At 56.5% G+C, this 17,013-nt stretch overlaps 6 protein-coding genes across 6 annotated transcripts; 3 read left to right on the top strand and 3 right to left on the bottom strand.

The window, feature by feature from the left end:
• Positions 1–75: 75 nt before the first annotated feature.
• On the bottom strand, positions 76–3,374 carry F5144DRAFT_601717 (uncharacterized protein; the record flags this gene model as incomplete). Its single annotated transcript, XM_066791165.1, has 3 exons — positions 76–2,155; positions 2,211–3,301; positions 3,354–3,374. The coding sequence occupies 3 exons, from the start codon at positions 3,372–3,374 to the stop codon at positions 76–78; spliced, it is 3,192 nt and encodes a 1,063-aa protein (XP_066645314.1).
• Positions 3,375–4,701: 1,327 nt separating this feature from the next.
• Positions 4,702–5,844, top strand: F5144DRAFT_601716 (uncharacterized protein; the record flags this gene model as incomplete). The annotated part of the gene is made up of 3 exons (XM_066791164.1): positions 4,702–4,752; positions 4,808–4,904; positions 4,958–5,844. The coding sequence occupies 3 exons, from the start codon at positions 4,702–4,704 to the stop codon at positions 5,842–5,844; spliced, it is 1,035 nt and encodes a 344-aa protein (XP_066645313.1).
• A 278-nt stretch (positions 5,845–6,122) lies between these two features.
• On the bottom strand, positions 6,123–7,952 carry F5144DRAFT_486636 (uncharacterized protein; the record flags this gene model as incomplete). Its single annotated transcript, XM_066785559.1, has 3 exons — positions 6,123–6,999; positions 7,332–7,679; positions 7,777–7,952. 3 exons carry the CDS (start codon positions 7,950–7,952, stop codon positions 6,123–6,125), a joined length of 1,401 nt encoding a protein of 466 aa, XP_066645312.1.
• Positions 7,953–8,193: 241 nt separating this feature from the next.
• F5144DRAFT_204128 (uncharacterized protein) lies at positions 8,194–9,110 on the bottom strand. The gene is made up of 3 exons (XM_066782944.1): positions 8,889–9,110; positions 8,658–8,797; positions 8,194–8,582 (listed from the first exon to the last, which is right to left on the bottom strand). The coding sequence occupies exons 1-3, from the start codon at positions 8,914–8,916 to the stop codon at positions 8,436–8,438; spliced, it is 315 nt and encodes a 104-aa protein (XP_066645311.1). The 5' UTR covers positions 8,917–9,110; the 3' UTR covers positions 8,194–8,435.
• A 1,913-nt stretch (positions 9,111–11,023) lies between these two features.
• Positions 11,024–13,630, top strand: F5144DRAFT_628982 (uncharacterized protein). Its single transcript, XM_066792361.1, has 2 exons — positions 11,024–12,126; positions 12,188–13,630. The coding sequence occupies exons 1-2, from the start codon at positions 11,425–11,427 to the stop codon at positions 13,355–13,357; spliced, it is 1,872 nt and encodes a 623-aa protein (XP_066645310.1). The 5' UTR covers positions 11,024–11,424; the 3' UTR covers positions 13,358–13,630.
• A 286-nt stretch (positions 13,631–13,916) lies between these two features.
• On the top strand, positions 13,917–17,009 carry F5144DRAFT_628981 (secretory pathway protein Sec39-domain-containing protein; the record flags this gene model as incomplete). Its single annotated transcript, XM_066792360.1, has 3 exons — positions 13,917–15,414; positions 15,461–15,617; positions 15,671–17,009. 3 exons carry the CDS (start codon positions 13,917–13,919, stop codon positions 17,007–17,009), a joined length of 2,994 nt encoding a protein of 997 aa, XP_066645309.1.
• Between the last annotated feature and the right edge of the window lie 4 nt (positions 17,010–17,013).

The raw sequence follows: 17,013 nt of genomic DNA, 5'->3' as shown, positions 1-17,013 counted from the left end.
GTTCTGAGCACGGAATGCGCAGCCAAGCATGACGGCCAAACCAACTCTGTGGCCCCAGCCAGGTAAAGGAACCGTTCAATCATCCGTAAGATCGATGGGGTCCGAGTTCCGCACCAGATCAGCGCTCATCACAATCGGACCCTCGTCAACCACAAAATGGCTGGTGGTGTGCTTCGGGCGGGCCTTAGCCGCCCGACGGCGCCTCACGCTCGCGGGGGACGAGGGTGCCGGTCTCCCTTGTCTGGCCCTCGACTTCGCGGTGTTGGGGGAGTGGAACGAAGCGGGCAGGACTTCGGCGGTTGTCTCCCCATCCTCGGCCGGCCCGCTCGGCGATGTGGAGGAGAGCGGGGAGAGAAGCAAGGGATCGTTTCGTGACGGAGACGGCGGGCCGGGAAGTTCCTCCGCGTCGGGTGCCTCGATGGTTAGGAAGACAGGGTCGCCTTCCACGGTAGGGATGGGGACTATGGCCTCATCAAGGTTGTCTTGCTGTGAGACCGGCGGCCGAGGGGATAGTGGCGCGCGCACCATCTCTGAAACCTGCGGCTGTTCGCTGCCGCTCGTTCTCGTTGGCTGTGTGGCGCAACGTGTAGGCTCCGTGCTAGGACCATCTACCTGAGGGGTATCCACGTTCATCGGGCTACCAGAGTTGCTGTTAGGGACGAAGTGTCCCGAGGAATTTGTCTCGTTTCCTAGTTTGCCGTTTAATGTGTCGGTGTCCTTGGTGTCTTCAGTAGAATTGTCCCGCGATGGGTGGCGGCTTGGCTCCACGCTTGACTTGGGAGGAGATGTAGCGGCGGATGCCTCGAGCTTTGGTTTAAGCCCCCGCTGCGGTTTCAAATGTTGCTTTCGCTCCTCGAATATCGTTTCGCGCCATAGATTACGCAGATCCGAAGGGTCGAATTTCCAATCCGGAGACTCTTTTTGGAGCAAGGTTCGAATGAACTGATCTGGGTCCTTCACGAATTCTTGAATGTATCCGAGGAGGTAGACGCCGCAGTCACATAAATTGTTCTGTTCCGGTATGTTGACGGCCTTCATGCCCAGCGTCGTAGGGGGGTCAGTAATCACCGTTTTGCGCTTGTCCTCAAACTCGGCAAGAAGATACTTCCTGAGGTGGGAGATAGCCTGGGGATGGGTTGAGCCTAAAGAATCAAGAGTGATGATCCTCGGATCGTCAGGGCTGTATGTCCTTGCGCCAGCCTTTGCCTTTTTGGTTTGCTTTGCCCGAAACGTCGAAGTCAGGTCTATGCTGACGTTCTTATCGTCAGACACCAAGTCAACGAGGTCAGACTTGACCATGTCAGTTTTGTCTCTCGGTGATCGCGGCGGCCGCTTTTCAGTCACGCCCGTCATTTCCACGTCGGATGCCGCGCCGTTGACTTTGCCCTCCATCACTTGGGCCGGATCTCGAGTATCGCCCGAAGCCCGTCTCGAGGCTGGGTCAAGCTTCCCGGGGTTGCATATGATGGCCACCCACCAATGGTAGTGTTCGTTGACGGGTACGATGATGTAATCGAATGACAACAAGTCGACCTTTGTAGTCCAATTCTTGACACCATCGTAGTTGATCGCGCCCCTGCCCGCCTTGAGTTTCTCGTAGAAGAAGGAGTTGTGGAGGTAAACGCGCTTGTGTAAATCCTTATTCCTCGCGCCGAACACGTCAAAGAGATAGCGGAGACCATAGCCGATGAGATTGTCGTTCAGGCACTGGCCTTCGTCGAGCCTGGGTATGTCTTCTTTGTCCACGGTTGTGCGCCGACGGATCAGTGGCATATCCCAGCCCTGTGCCCAGTCCCGATTCTCGTCAGACCAGCGACGGACGGTAGATACACGCGGCGTTCCAAGCGTTGGCCCCTGTTGGAAAATGTCCCTCGTCCTCAAGGAGCGCGACGCAACCGGGGCGTGCTCACTAGCAGTACCGAACGGGGGAAGCGGAGTTTCTGTGTGCTGAGCTGAGACTTGCATCTGGTGTCGAATGGGGGTCCGAGAACTGGCCGGCGCACTTTCGGTGAGAGCCGCATTTGCTCTGGGTGATGCTTCGTTTGCCTGCGTCAAGCGGACCGGGGTGCCGTCAGGCAAACGCCTGTTTGATGCCTGACTGCGACTATGGGCTACATCAGTATGCAGCTTTTCGTACGACGAGGCCAGCTTATTCCTAAATACCGTCAGCGTGGCACGAACAGTAAGCAAGGCTCTTTGGGCAATAGTACTTTTCTTCTTCCAGAGCGACGCGCACCGTAAGGTGCTCGCGAACCCAGTCGACGACCCATAATGCGTCCGCATTGCTACGAAGCTTGATGACCATCAGACCCCCAATTCGTATCGAGGTTTGGTCCATTGATTGGTTGAGCTTGATGAGGTTGGAGTCCGGATGGTAAAACAAGGTATTCGCTTTCCCTGTAATCTTGAGCCATTGATATGGCTCCGCAGGGAGGCTCTCGTGAGTAAACACACGCAATTCTGCGCCATCGGTCGGTCGGAGGAAGCAGTTGTTCTGGCCATTGCTTGCCACAAATCTGAAATTTGGCTGGCACACAGCTGCTATCACGTCGACGCCAGGAGGAATGTGATCTCCTCGGTTGTCCGCCCACTTGGTTGATTTCATATCCCCCCGTCGGGACAGACTCGGGGATTTATTCTTCGGTGAGCCCTCAATTGCCTGCCTTTCGCTGGCTGCAGGTGGTTCTCTACCGCTCGTCCCCCCCGCCAGTTCATCTTGGTCATCGACGATCTCGTGGTTTAGGCGCTTTTTGCTTCGAGGGCTTAGACCTGGCCGGGTCGGTTTGCTGAGGATGCAAGCATCTGCAGGGTCGCGGGTCGCATTGACGGAAATCAGACGAGCGGTCCGTTGCTCACGTAGAGCAGGCTTCTGAGCCGGGATAAGCACGTCAAAATCGTCAGCGATAGGGTCCTGGCGAGATATCCGGACTCGGCTAGCCTGGCTGGTCATGGCAGGCATGGCAGAAGGGTGGTTCGTCTGCGGCCGACGGCTGCGCCTGTGTGAGCGCCCTGTTCCCTTGGTAGACTCTTGCACGACCTGGTATTCTGGAATCCCGGGGGATACTGAGTGGGCAAGGCTCGTCTGGCTGCCGTGCCGCTCCGTCCATGACACCGCATCCTGGTCAATATCTGTGATATCCTCAATTGGACTCCGTCGACGGGTATCGGAACGGATCTTTTGTCGTTTTGGAGGGGGAGCTTCGTCGGTTGGTTGGAAGGTGTTCGGCGTTTGAAGAGGACCTGGAGGAACACTGGGACCAGAGTCGAGCGTGTTTATGTGCGTCTGAGGCGCGATGGCTTTCTAACTCTGATCAGCATGTCGTTGTGTAGCCGCTCGTCATGGAACAACGCACCAGTAAGCCCGGCAACCGCATCCTGACTGCTCCCTTCACAGATCTATATCGTCAGCTTCCTTTTCGTCGGCCGGCCAAAAATACTGAAAAGAAAAGTGAAAAAAAGAAGAAAAAAAGGCGGTTCCCATACCCATAATCTGGAAACGAGTGTGCCGTTTTGTGGAATTCGAGACGACTCCTACTTGCGCGACTAGCTGTATTTTCGCTGGAGTTGGTCGCTCGTGGTGGCATACGGTTTTTCGAACCTTGCGCATTGTGAGCGCCGGGCGCATGGGCAGGCGTCGGCTCCTGTTCGGCTCTGGTTGCGAACAAGTTTCTTGCATCTGCATCGCGAAACGAGGAATCGGGTGGGTCTCTCGCCAAAGTGTGGTGGGCCATTTCACCAGTAAACGTTATTGTGGGGCATTCAGCCAAAGAACAGCCGCAACGCCAACATGCTGCCACTTGTCTAAGTTGGGAATAAGGAAGCTTAAAAGTGTAAAAGGGACGTAAGTTATGTCCTTGCCTATCGAAGAGAAGCAGCAACGGCACCAAAAATGAGGTAGTGTAGGTACATGTACCTATCCAAACGCAAAGTCGATCAACGTCACGAGGCTGCAATCACAAGCTCCGATGCGGCGGCACTTGCCAGGGTTCCGAGTCGGGTTTAGAGCCGCTGGGCGTGTCAATCGCCATGCGACGGCCTGGAACTTTACCCCCCTGTCCCGCTGCCTGCCGCCTTCAACATCAACCAACCAACCTGAGGATGGGCAGTGACGCTCATGCCCACCTCTCCAAAAGCCAATGGAAACCGGGTCGAGCCGGGCTCCCGGGATATGGCCAACGAAACATGAAAGCTGCATCTTCCAGAGCCTCTTCTCACCTTCTTACGAGGTTGACAACCCAAAATACGAATACAGATTCATCCTTCCATCCGCGATCTTATTGTAGCACGGATCGTGTGGTGGTTGTACCTATATTTGTTGCACGCCGCCTAGAGGATGATGACACCGCGGAACGTTTGATAAGGGGTTACCCAGTTGAAACCTTTGCCATAATTTATGCCCATTTTGCCGAGACTTTATTGCTCAGCGAAAATATTGATAACAGCTGAATTAGAAGTCTGGAAACTCTGTTTGACTGTCGCATCTTCTGAATTGTTCCCTTTTCGATTCGGGTGGAGCAATCGGCAAGCTGGGCTGGGCGCGGGAACGGCTCGGGCACTCCCCGACTACCAACGGACCAGGAAGTACCTAACCTGCTTTCCGTGTAAGCCGTCAACAAGAAAACAATCGTGCGAAACCCAGTTCACCGGCAACCACCAACCCGTCCTAGTCTGCCTCCCTAGGTACTGTGTATTTCTTCAACCATGAACAAACAGAGCCATATCGAACGAACAGCCCATGAGCCCCGTGAAGCGGTTTGTCCCCTTTTCAACCCTCAAATAGATCCCCGTGACCTAACTCCCGTTCCAGACCCTCCACACGCTCACAATCGCCCACATCGAGCAAGTATCTCCTACCATCCGGGTCATCCGCCTCGCCATCCCCCCAAATGACAACATAACTGCAAGTCCCCTCTCCACCCCTGAACCCCCCTAAACAAACCCCCTATTTACACGCCAGCGCCCGGCTCCCAGTTCCTCCCCGGCCAATGGGTAGATCTCCACCCACCACCCGAAGCCCAAGTCCCCAAAGCAGGCGGTTTCACCATCACCTCCTCGCCCACCCTGGCCCTCCCCCATTCCACCCCCTCCCCTTCCTCCACCAAGCAACCACCCCCCACCAACCCCCCAGCCCCCTACCTCGAACTCGCCATCCAATCCTCCCCGCACAACCCCCCCGCAGCCTACCTCTTCCAACCCACCCCCCGCCTCCTGCACACGCCCGTCCAAGTCCGCATCGGCGGCAGTTTCGTCTTCCCACCCCCTTTTCTCCGTCACACCACCACCACAAACCCAAACCACACCACCACCGCCACCCCCCTCCCCAAAATCGTCCTCGTCGCCGGCGGCATGGGCATCAACCCGCTGATGAGCATGCTCATCCGGATTGCCGAAGAGAGCGAGAGTATGTATGAGGAAGGGGAGGAGGAGGAGGGGCCGGAGGTGCGCGTGCTCTACGGCGTTAAAGACCCCGGTGGTGGGGATGGTGGCGGCGGGGCGATCCTCTTCCTGGAGCGGATAGCGGGTCTGTTTGCGAGGGGCCGGGTTCTCCGGGGCGGGGTGCGGCTTTTTGTGACGGGTGGTGGTGATGGTGGTGGTGGGGTGGGGAGTGGATGGTGGGGGGTAGGAGAGGTAGGGAGTGGTGGTGAGGAGGTTATTAAGGTGCCGTGTCTGAGGCGGAGGATGACGGTGAGGGATGTGGAGGAGGCGGTTGGGGAGGAGAAGGACGCTGCGGTGGTGTATGTGTGCGGAGTGCCGGGCATGACGGACGAGTTCGTACAGGCGCTGGTGGCGCCGGAAGGGTTTGGTATGGACCCGAAGAGGGTTTTGTTTGAGAAATGGTGGTGACCTCGTTTTCGGGAGGATCTACACGGGGTATACTGGCGATTTTAGGAGCTGACTTTGCCTGCTACTTCATGTGTTTGTACATGTATAATTTACATCTATCTAACTTCATCCCTAAGTTTTACACATAAACCCTCATTCTCTGGTCGTCGCTTGACCACCTCCGTGACTGATGCGGCAGCTACAACCACTCTGCTACGCCCATGATAAAAAGACCCGTGTTCCGACAAATTTCCTACTCCAACAGCACCATCTGCGCATCAAACAACAACGAAACACCCTTAGAGCTGGCCACTCCCAGCCCTCTGGCCAACGTCACCGCCATCGTCTGGTTTCGGCCCCTCACGACCGAAAACCATAGCTGCCAGTTTCCCCGGCGACCCGCTGATTTTCTTCTTACGAAGCCCCGCGAGTATCGACCGACCAGTCTTCTTAATGGTCTGGGGATTAGACTCGCGAGGAGCGAAATTCTCAGCAAGGCTTGCCCGGCCCGGCGATGGATTCGCGACCGCCCACTCCGACTCACTCGACGTTGTGGTCTCGAGCTGTGGGAGATCACGGTAAGAATGCATATCGCTCGGCAGAGACTGCCGGGATCTCGCCCCCGTGGAAAACATTGCCCACTTGGGTGATGTGAGGAGGGCAATGCCGCGTTCGAGTCCGCTCCCGGTTGTGGGCAAATAGCGACCGGGGGAGAGCTTCTCTTCCGAGGAGAAGTCGCCTGGAGACTTTGGGGACGCCTCGTAGTCCGAGACAGAAGAGTCGGCTGGATTGGGCTCGCCGTCCGGAACAAAACTGAAAGTCGACTCCGAGGGTGGAAGCTGAACCAGCTGGGCGACGCCGACTTCAACCTCCTCGGGGTTGAGAGATCCCTCTTCGGCGTATTTTTGGAGTGACGGGGTTATCGACAAAGTGGCTGACATGACTGATGCCGCAGAAGATCGTCTTGAACGCTTGCCGTGCGCGCCTACGGGGAGTTCCGGTAAAGGGCGTTGCAGATACGACTCGAGAGACGCATCGCGGAGCGCCTTGCTTGGCTGGGGAACTCTTCCGGAATTGGACGGCACCGCGGGGAAGCGCTCGGGCGGGCTCTTGAGGAAGTAAAACTCTGTTTCTTCTTCCCGTTCGTCGCCCTCATATGGCTCTTCTCTGTGCGCCCTGCAGTCGTGAAACACGGCTTCGTCTGAGCTGCGGTCCCATGAAAGCGATAACTGCTCCCCCGATATGTTATTTAGCAGCCTTGAGGCCGCTTCCGCTTGAGCAATAGTCCGAAGCACTTTCGGTGAGATCGAGCAGAGAAGCTCAAGTTCAGTCGCGGGAATGAGATTCAGTCGTTCGAGGTTCTGCAGCGAACGGTAGTGAAGCCGAAATGTAGCGAAGGGTGAGTCCTTTGCATCTAGGAGATGCCAATCGTAAAAGCACGCATCCTGCGGCTGGTCGAGAAGGCCAATGCTAGGCGAGCTGATTGGGTTGTTAGTGGGCGAAACAACATGAAATACAGTAGCGAAAACACCAACGCGATACCGTAATTCTCCTGAAACTTGAACTCCTCCAACTTTGGCGCACGAACACGTCGTTCCTTGGCTCGGAAGACTTGTATCTCGATGAGGCCGCCGTCCTCGGCCACGGACTTGAACTCTTGGCCAGGCAAAAACACAAAGTTACGGCCCTCGAACCCGATCCGGTCGGTATAAAGCCTACAGGGCGACCACAGCGACTTGACAACCTTTCCCTTCGGACGGACGGTCGGATCAATGCCCCATGCAGCGATGGGTCGAGCGTTCATGTATAGCCGAAAGAAAATGTACTTGCAAGGAGTAGCTGGCGTGGTATTCACGCTGTAATTGATAGAAAATGGGGTACCTGAGTTGTCAGTCTGAAATGATGCGCGGTGTATGTTGTGTTGGTGGGGGGACAAGCTGACCTGGAACCGACGGTATGTAAACTGCCACTGTCGGACCAGCCTTGGGTTGCGATAGCTGGCCATTCGAACAAGACGATGGAACGCCCAGAAGCCGAGCCGATGTGCCTTCTGGGTGCGGGTATTCGGGTATCTGCTCGTCTTCGGGTTTGGTGGTTAGGGACACTTCAATGCCTCGAAGGCACGGCATTTTAGCCAGCTTTAACGAGAAAAGGTTGACTGTTGCTGAGAGACCTGATCAAACTCTGAAGCGAGATTGGTGGGGGGGCAGGTCGCCAAAACAAGTTGACGCCGAGGAATAAACGATAGAGGGTCAGGTGCATTAGGTTGGAAATGGGAAGGAACAAAATATCCTGATCCCGCCTTCTGCAAATTGTTGTCGAGTGCGCCAGTTGACCTAAGTTTCCTGTCAAGATGGCGTCTCCACGACTGCCTCACCTAGACAAATAAATGAACGAGTTGGAATGGAGTGAGCGGGTTGTTTGCCAGGCTCTATCGCGAAGCACTTAGTACCCCGGCCAATGTTCAGAAGCACAACAATGGACCCGCATGGCTTGCTCAAAAAGACGGTCATTCAACTCCGCCAACCTCTCTGCTTATTTCACGGCAGTTTCCACATAGTAACCGGACATACACAGAATTGGGTCGAGGTACCACTGTCGGTAGCCCTGCTCTAGTTCGTCCCCAGTACTTTCTTGGTGTCGTCCTCCTTGTCTAGCAACCCGAGATTCCGTATTTGGCCAGCCGTTGGGGGGTTCTCCTGCAGTTTCTTGGCCTCGGATTGTCGGTAAGCAGCCTGGAGCATCTTCACTCTCGCAGCCTGTAGAGCAAGCAATCCGGGTCAGCTGGGATGGTCCGAGGGGTTTTGCGACAAGGACATGGGGGGTCGACGCACCTCCTTCCTGTGGTGTAGGCATTCGTAGTAGTCCTCCATGGCGGGCACGCACTTCTTCTTGCCCGAGGCGTCTTCATCGGAACTGTTGACAACGTAGCACGAGAGAAGCTCCTGCCAGAAGGGAAAGCATCGGGACGGGCCTGTAAAGGGACAGAATTGGGTCAGCGCAAGGTTAGAGTCATGCCAATTGAGGCTGGAAATTGGGTTATTGGTGCATCCGATAATACTCACCCCCGTTCAAGCCGTATCCAGAGGCCATGGTGGGCTATGTCGAAGCTTGGGTGCAATTTGGCAGTCAAGGTGCGCCGCCAATGCCGATGTCACTTGCTGGTGTTGTCGGCGATGAAGTTGAGTGCACGGACCAAACTGGAGCTACTGGGTGGTCTTGGCACAGAAAGCAACGCCACAGCTGGCAGCACAAAGTTTCACCAAGCCACAAATACCTTGACCAGCACTCTCTAGACAACAAAAGCTGAACTCTAGGAGGAACGAAAAAAAAACACATTCGGGAGCCCAAAATCTTCTTTTTATTTGACTTGGTTTCCTTTACTGAATTTATCTTTCTCGGTTTTCTTTAACCTTTTTTTTGCCCAGTTTCCTTTACTTGTTGTTCTTTTCTTGGTTTCCTTTACTTCTTTCTCTTTTCCTAATTCCTTTTACAAGTATTTCTCTCTTGATTTCTTGCTCCCCTTTCGAGTCTAGCTTTTTTAGCCAGTGGTGCTTACCTACCTGGGTAGATAAGACAGCTGACAAGGTGCCTGCTGTGCATATGCATGTGCATACAAACCGAGTTGGGATTGCCAAGCCTTCTGTTTGACATCCTTTTCCACTCGCAAAGTCAAACAAACAATTTTCATCAATGTCGTTTGGAGCAACACAGGTGTGTCGTCATTTTGAGGCTGCGTGGTTCTCAAGAAAACATCCGTGTATTATGCACAACAGTCACCAGCGCTACAAAGAAGTTTCCTCCCCTCTTTCTGTTCTTTATGCCCGAAAACCATCTGTTTAACAATCTGGATGCCATCTTCAACCCGATACACTAGGAAACAAGGAAAGCTAGAAATGTCACCACCACAGGCCCAAAGTGCAGACACCACCTCTCTTTCTCAGACAAGACAACCCCACCCCCACCGGCCAACTTGTATTTCAGATCCACCACGATTTAGGTAAACCACGGAGTCCCGGTGGACGCTGCAGTGTTGTTGTTTGAAGAAGTCCCGGTGGACGTCGTAGTGTTGTTGTTTGAAGAAGCCCCGGCTGTGCCCGGAGCTGCGCCCTGGGTGCTCGCGGCACCTGAAGCACCGGCAAACTAACAATCAAGGGACAGTCAGCAACTTTACTAGGGTAGTGAGCATATCAAATGGTCTCTTGTACTTACAGAGCCGATGGACTGGCACGGTTTGCATGGTTCAGTGATGGTTTGCATGGTTCAGTGATGGTGTGCTCGGGCAGGGTAAAACTCGGAGCCTTGGGCATGCAGAAGACTGGACGGCCGGTGATCTCTGATCTCGGAAGTCGTCCGGCCGCACTTGTAGGGTGTTTCGGTACCGTGGTGTGGACACGCAACCGACTTGTAACCATACCATCCGCATTTACAGCCTTCTGAAGGCTCTGGAAGGCTGGTGATGGCGCTGCTGATCCTTGGCACTGCCACGTTTTTGGGAATCTGGTTGGGAAGCATGATGATGGTAGAATTTGAGATGCCCAATGGATGAGTTGAATCAGATTCAGGTAGGTGCATAGGCGAACCTGATCAATTTGCTGAGGGACAAACGAGGCCGCTCCAAACGAAAGGGGCAAGCTGTTGTTAAATGTCCAGATCCGTGGGCCACCGCACAGCCAGTGTCATTGCTATCTTCGCTGGGCAGCAGCGAGATAAGGGAATTATCACAAATCACATCCCATAAGTCATGTATGTCAATGCAAATGTTGATCCAGTTTACTGGCGGTGTGACTGCGACCAGTTGGAATATGTGATATGTGATTCAGGGGGCTGCTGGGCCTGGAATTGCAACACTAGCCAAACATGGCGTCAAGGCAGTGAAGGTTGAGATTGCCCACACCTTCCCCCAATGGAGCCCTGCTCTGACACCTGATCAAAGGCTCACACCAGAGTGGGCATGGAGGTTGGCGGGGCTAGCGGGAGCAAATGATGTATCAGATTTGGCGTTTTCTTTGGGCCTTTGAGACACGTCAGGAACTTGCTCGCTATATCCCAATAATTTGGGTTATTTATAGCAGTGGACTGGCCCAGATCAACCCGATATTGCATGCTACCTTGCCGGGAGGGGTGGGAAACAAACACACCGGGCTCGCTCTGCAGCGGGGTAGGGATGGGAGGGACAAAGCATGGCTCACCGGTGCAAACTCATTTGATGCAAGCACCCTCTAGCGAGGGGGCTGAGGACGGCAGCAATGAGAGCTGTCACAAACCGACCAACACCAAAACGGACAAAGGAGGCTGGAACTGGATTTCCGAAAAGATAAGAATTTCTGAGATAGCCGCCAATAAAGTTAGGTAAAAGGGGGTAAAGGCCGCGCCAGGCGGCAGCGGTGTGACCGGAGCGAAGCAACAAAGATCACTTGCCCGGAGAAAGGCTCGCCCAGAAACTTGGTAGGCCACATGAGAACTCAACACACCCCTTTTTGTTCTTGACTTTTCACAAATCCCCCGCTTGATTTCTTCTGCCCATGAAGGCCCCCCATCCTCCCTCAACGCACACACACTCGTCCACGGCCGGAAAGAGGCATTCAACACTCATAAAAAATGTTACCAAAGTTTTTGAGATTCTACCGCCACGGGGGGCTGCTCTGTGGATTGGCCGACGGCGACGCCCATCACTGTGTGTACGATATCGACCAGAGACAATGGATCACTGTTTCTACAACCACTCCCTGGGACTCGCCCCTGATGCGCCATGATCATGACGATGCGTTTGACGACGCATGGGAGGCACTTGGCATCCAGGCCGAAGAGCTGGTAGCAGAGCACATTGACACTGTAGCAGCTGGTGTCAAGGGAATTGTTGTCGAGACCTCGGGCAAGTTGAGATTCGTCAAGAAAAGCTGCACTGGCATTGAATACTTCAACGACAGTTCGCCTCTATATCCGCGCCTTGAATCGTACCAGCTGCCCCAGGGCACGTTTATGACCATTCTCCGGTCAGACATCACGGAGCTTGACCGTCTCTCTCCCGGAGTCGACCTGGTTTCATATGCTGGAATGGAAAAGGGCGTGTTCAAGTACGCCGCCTATCACCCTAACGGTTTCGGCGAAACATGGATGTCATTCCAGATTGAAGCCCGCCTTCCCAAGCACCCAAACATCCTGCCCGTGGACTGCCTCGTTCTCGACGAGCAGACTGGGAAGCGTTTCATTGGCTTCACTACCCCGTTCATTGAAGGCGGCGACCTTGGTACCAACAAGAATCGGCTGTTCAAGCTCAAGCATCTCAAGCAACTGATGGAGGTAAATACCCCTTTCTGCCCCTCCCTCTCGCCTTTAGCAGCACTGACCTAGTGTGCAATAGGTTGTCGACTTCCTGAACTACAATCTTGGCATCGTCCATAATGACATGGCTCCCCGCAACCTCTTGATCGATCCACACACCGACGACCTCATCTTGTTTGACTTCAACGTGTCTGCAAAGATCGGCTACAAGGTGGCTCCCACGGAGAGGGGCATGGTGGCAGCCATCGTGGAGCGCAACGACGTCAAGGGGGTGGTGATGACGGTGCACGAGCTGCTCACTAGAGACCCACGCTACGAGGGCGTGTCGCTGCATTACCTTGACGAGACAGACCTCCTCGCCGGGCCCGAGAAGTGGGTTAAGCACCCGGAGGTGCAGCTGGAATCTGGTGTCGACGCTGTCCACTACTACAACGAGCTTATGCGCTGGGTGGAAGCCCGTCGCGAGCGCCCCATCACGGTGTACACCCAGGCGTCCGATCCCCTGGAGTGGCCCCGCAGATTCCGCGACGAGAACAACCCAGAGGAGAATGAAATCAACTACGACCGCAACAAGGCTGAGAAGCACGGCTGGCCGTTTATCGAGTGGTCCCGCCCGCGAGAGGCACACCTCGACCGCTCCCGCCGGCTACTCGCCACGGGTAGGTACGCCGACGACCCCTCTGGCACCAGCGGACCAGGCTGGGAGGGTGAGAATCCCGTTACGGAAGCCCGTCTCAAGGACGACAAGGCAGGCCAGGAGAAGGTTTCGGTGCCGGTGCCGGCTGCCACCATGAGCAATGCCGATCCCGATCCCAAGCCAAGCGATGCCACCGCAGTGCCAGAGACCGGCAGCGATACCAACCACAGCCTCACCATTGACGACACCACCACCACCACCACCAACCCCCCGCCCCACACCTCACCCCAAGCCGAGCCCTCAAACACGGCACAACCCAACCCCATCACCATCCCCATCCCCACCATTCCCACCCCCCCTCTCACCAACCCCACCACCGAACCCAACCCCAAACCAGAAACAGAACCCAACACCGAGACCAAAGCCAACACCAAGAAACAAGCCACCAAGCCCCTGCCTCTGGCCCCCAAGGCCGGTAAGAGCCGGAAGCGGGCGGCCAGCGCCGCGCTCCGGGAGGGGGACGCAGACGGGGCTGGGGAGGGGGACGGGGCTGGGCGCCCTGCGGTGAGGCGCAGCCCGCGGGTGAGGGCACGGAGTTTGAGTAGGGAGTAGGGGGGTTGGTGGGAGTTGGCGAGAGATTAGATTGTGGCTAGAAGAAGCAGGTAGATTTGGGGGTGGCCTACGGAGATGGTTGTTGGGTAGATTGTCGTTTCTTTTGTTTTTGTTTACTTACAAAAAGGGGTCGTTTGGCTGTTTTTATCTCGAGATTGAACCAATGACTAGATTGTTTTAGAACTTGCGACGGTGCTGAGCGGTGATGTGTTGACTTGAGATTTACCACAAGCATGCTGGTTGATGGCGAAATGGACATTGCCCGCCTGGGAGCGGCAGTTGGGAGGAGACAAAGGCGTGTAAGTGATAAAAGCGGGTCTGCTGGCTTTGATACCGGGGCTTGGCACGGCCTGTCCCACTTTACCGGCCCCGATCTCTCCACCTGCAGGGTGGCATGGATCCTTGCAACTTGGCCAAATAATTGCCAAGTCGGAATGTGTCAACTGCTTCTCCAAGCTCCAACAACTTGAACTGACCTTGAAATAGCCATGATCTCGGCCGCCATCCCGTCGATGCCCCCATAATTTTGTGCCAATCTCCAGCGACAGAGACTGCGACGATGGCCCTCCTGCTTTCTCCAGCAAAGCTTGTGCTGCTGGCCGTGCACTGCGCCGTCAATAGCGACATCGACAGCTTGACCACTCTCGCTGCCCGCCACGGCACCGTACTTCGAAAAGACCTACTGCTGCGCATCCTCCTCACCTACCTTCCCGAGACGCTACCCTCGAGCCAGTACGCCGCACTTATCGGCCAGCTCGAATCCGGCGTGTTCCCAGACACAGCGAACCCAGACGTCGACTGCTCGTCTGTCGAAGACCTCACCGAGGACGCCGCCGCGAAGAAGGTCAGGAAGCTCCGTCTGCTTCCATTAGCGTCGCCCGAATCCCCCGAAGTTTCATCCGCCGACGGTTTATCGCTCTTCTTGCTGCGCCGGTCATACAAGGTGGACGAGGAGGCCGGGTTGCTCGACGAACTGCCGGCACTGCTGTTGCCCTTTGTCGATCACTCCCCATCCGTGCGCACGTTGCTGGTTTCCACAATATTACCACTCCTGCGGCGGAATTGTGAATACTACCCTCAGGCGCCCGTATCATACACCCTCCAGGGGTTCCAGCAGCTCCCCGACCGCGTTGCCGTGAACCTACTCCTCGCCCAAACCGGCAATCAGGAGGCCGACCTCCCCCACGTCGGGCGAGATCTACGGGGATTAGTCGGGCCGTGGTTATCAGAGAAAAGGAGGTGGAAGCAGGGAACACATAAAGCACACTCGCCAGACCCGAGTGGGGCGGGCGAAGACCTATGTCCTGGCTGGGATGAGCTTCTCCGTTGGCTCACCACGCAAGCGTCAAGGAATTGGCAAGTGGCCGTCAGCGCAGTCCAGCAATGGGACGGCCCGGAGGATGCTGATCTTGATGGTTGGGGTTCCATGGAACTGAGTGATGGCCAACGGGACTACTTGGAGCGGAGCTATGCCCAAGCGGCCCTAGCATCTGCCTACCTCATCCCCGACACATCCCTAAAAGCGCTGGATGGCGCATACAGCCTCATCGTTAGAGTTGCCAAGTTACGTGACCTGGAGCCCGTCTTTCCGCTTGCCTCAGCACTGGCCGAGTTGCCATCACTGACAGGAAGGGTTCCCGACGATATCATGTCGGCCAAAAATATGGCCCACTTGCGCAATAATCTGCTTGCCCCGTCAAACCCCCTGACTTCTCCCATCGACGCCTCTGTGGCGTTACTTCAGGCGCTTATTCTGAGCGCGCACATTCTTACCAAGGCTGGTTGCCCTTGCACAATACGCAGAGCCGGCGAGCTCGCCCTGCTTCGGGACGAGAGAGAGCAGAAGGCCGAGGCAGCAAAACTTATCCACGCCATTAGTAACAATGGGCCGAAAACGGATGATGTGTTTTGGCGGAAGGCGAGAGACGAAATCCTGTGGCTCAGAGATTGGGGGATAACCAGCTGGTCCCCCGAGGAACCCTCTTGTGGCATATTCGCCCAGGTCAAGCAGGATTTCTTGGAGGTCGAGATCCTAAGAGCCTTGCTTGCTAACACCCGTAAGTTTGTTGCTGCCGCGCAAAAGCGACGTGCTGACGATCAAAGGCTACGAACTTGCGCGGTCAATATACGATGAAAACCTGGGTGACCCTCTAGAACGGAAGCTTTTGCAAGACACCATCTACGCCGCCGCTATGACTGCCTATGATAATGCCTCTAACCCCAATCGTACCCGCGGCGGGCTTAAGAAATGCAATGACATGTGAGTCTGACCAGTGTATCATGTGTCGTGCGCGGCTGACAAAAGATATTCAGAATGAAAGCTCTCCCCACGGCTACTGGGGCATCGTCTCCACAAGCTAAACAGGTTGAAGCCCTTCTCCGGGCGACACACTCCCTCAGCGACTACCGGCTCGTCCTCAAACAAGGCGAGCCATTTACACCCGTCGTTCTCCGGATCCACACCGACCCTGTCTCCATCATCGGCAAAATCCTCGAGCAGAACCCCAAGAGCTACACGCAGCTCCACGATCTCGTCTCTCTCGGCACCGACATGGTCGAAGCCGGCCTCACAGCCCAGTCCAAAACCCCTCTCACCCCCGAGGAAGAAGCCACCCATCGCCTCACTGCGCAACGGCGCATCACAGCCATGTGCATCGACGCGGCCCTGAAAGAAGACGACTTCGAGACCGCCTACTCCTACGTCGTCAACCGCCTCCCCTCACCAACCCCAGATCACAAGAACAACACCAACAACGACGACGACTACTCCTGGCGCGCGGCCCTCCAGGCAGGCCGCTACCGCCAGCCCCCCAACAGCCCGACCACCAACCCCCACGCGACCACAGGCCTGGGCGGCCTCGGCGGCAGCGCCAACCCGGCCGTGCGCCACCTCGAACAACGCATCGAATGCCTCGCCACCGCTTTGCGCATCGCGCCCCCATCCACCCTCCAAGAAATCGCCAACGCCTTCCGCCGCGCCGAGGAAGAACTCGACGTGCTCGCCCGCGAGGACGACGCCCAGGCCGACGCCTGGGACGCCCGCGGCGAGCAGCTGCGTCGCGTCCGCCACAACCACCACCACCCCCACCCCCACCAAACCGTGCCGGGCGCGTTCGACGACACCCCCGCCCACACCCACTACGCCCCTGCCCGGCCTGGGAAAACCGCCGCTGCAGCCGCCGCCGCCGCCGCGGAAGAAGACGCCGCGCCCATGTCGCTGTTCGACCTCAGCCGCGCGAGCGTCCTCTCCGCCCAGCGCAACCTCTCCGCCCTATCCGGCCTGCAGCGGTCCGCCACGGCCGGGCTGGGCCGGCTAGCCGGCGGCGGCGGCGGCGGCGGCGCCCACTCCGGAGGCAGGAGCAGGGGGGCCGGAGCCGCAGCCGGAATCACCTCCCCCCCCTCTCTTTCTGGCGGCGATGACAATGCCAGCAACAATGGTGGGCGAGGGAGCATGGACATACGGCGGCCGCTTTCGGCGGCGGGGTCGGTGGCGTCGGTGGGGAGTGGGGTTGAGGGGGGCGGGGATGGGCGGGTAAGGAAGAGGGATCAGCTGCGGGAGGCGGCGATGGGCACGCTGGTCTCGGGCGTGGGCTGGTTGGTTGGGGCGCCGGGGCCGGCGGCGGGGGCGGGACAGGGGGCTGGGTCGGGGTAAGTTG

This window comes from Chaetomium tenue, assembly GCF_020726465.1.
Source record: "Chaetomium tenue strain MPI-SDFR-AT-0079 chromosome Unknown F5144scaffold_3, whole genome shotgun sequence".
Taxonomy (NCBI): Eukaryota; Fungi; Ascomycota; class Sordariomycetes; order Sordariales; family Chaetomiaceae; genus Chaetomium; species Chaetomium tenue.
This window is presented reverse-complemented; position numbering and strand designations above follow the sequence as displayed.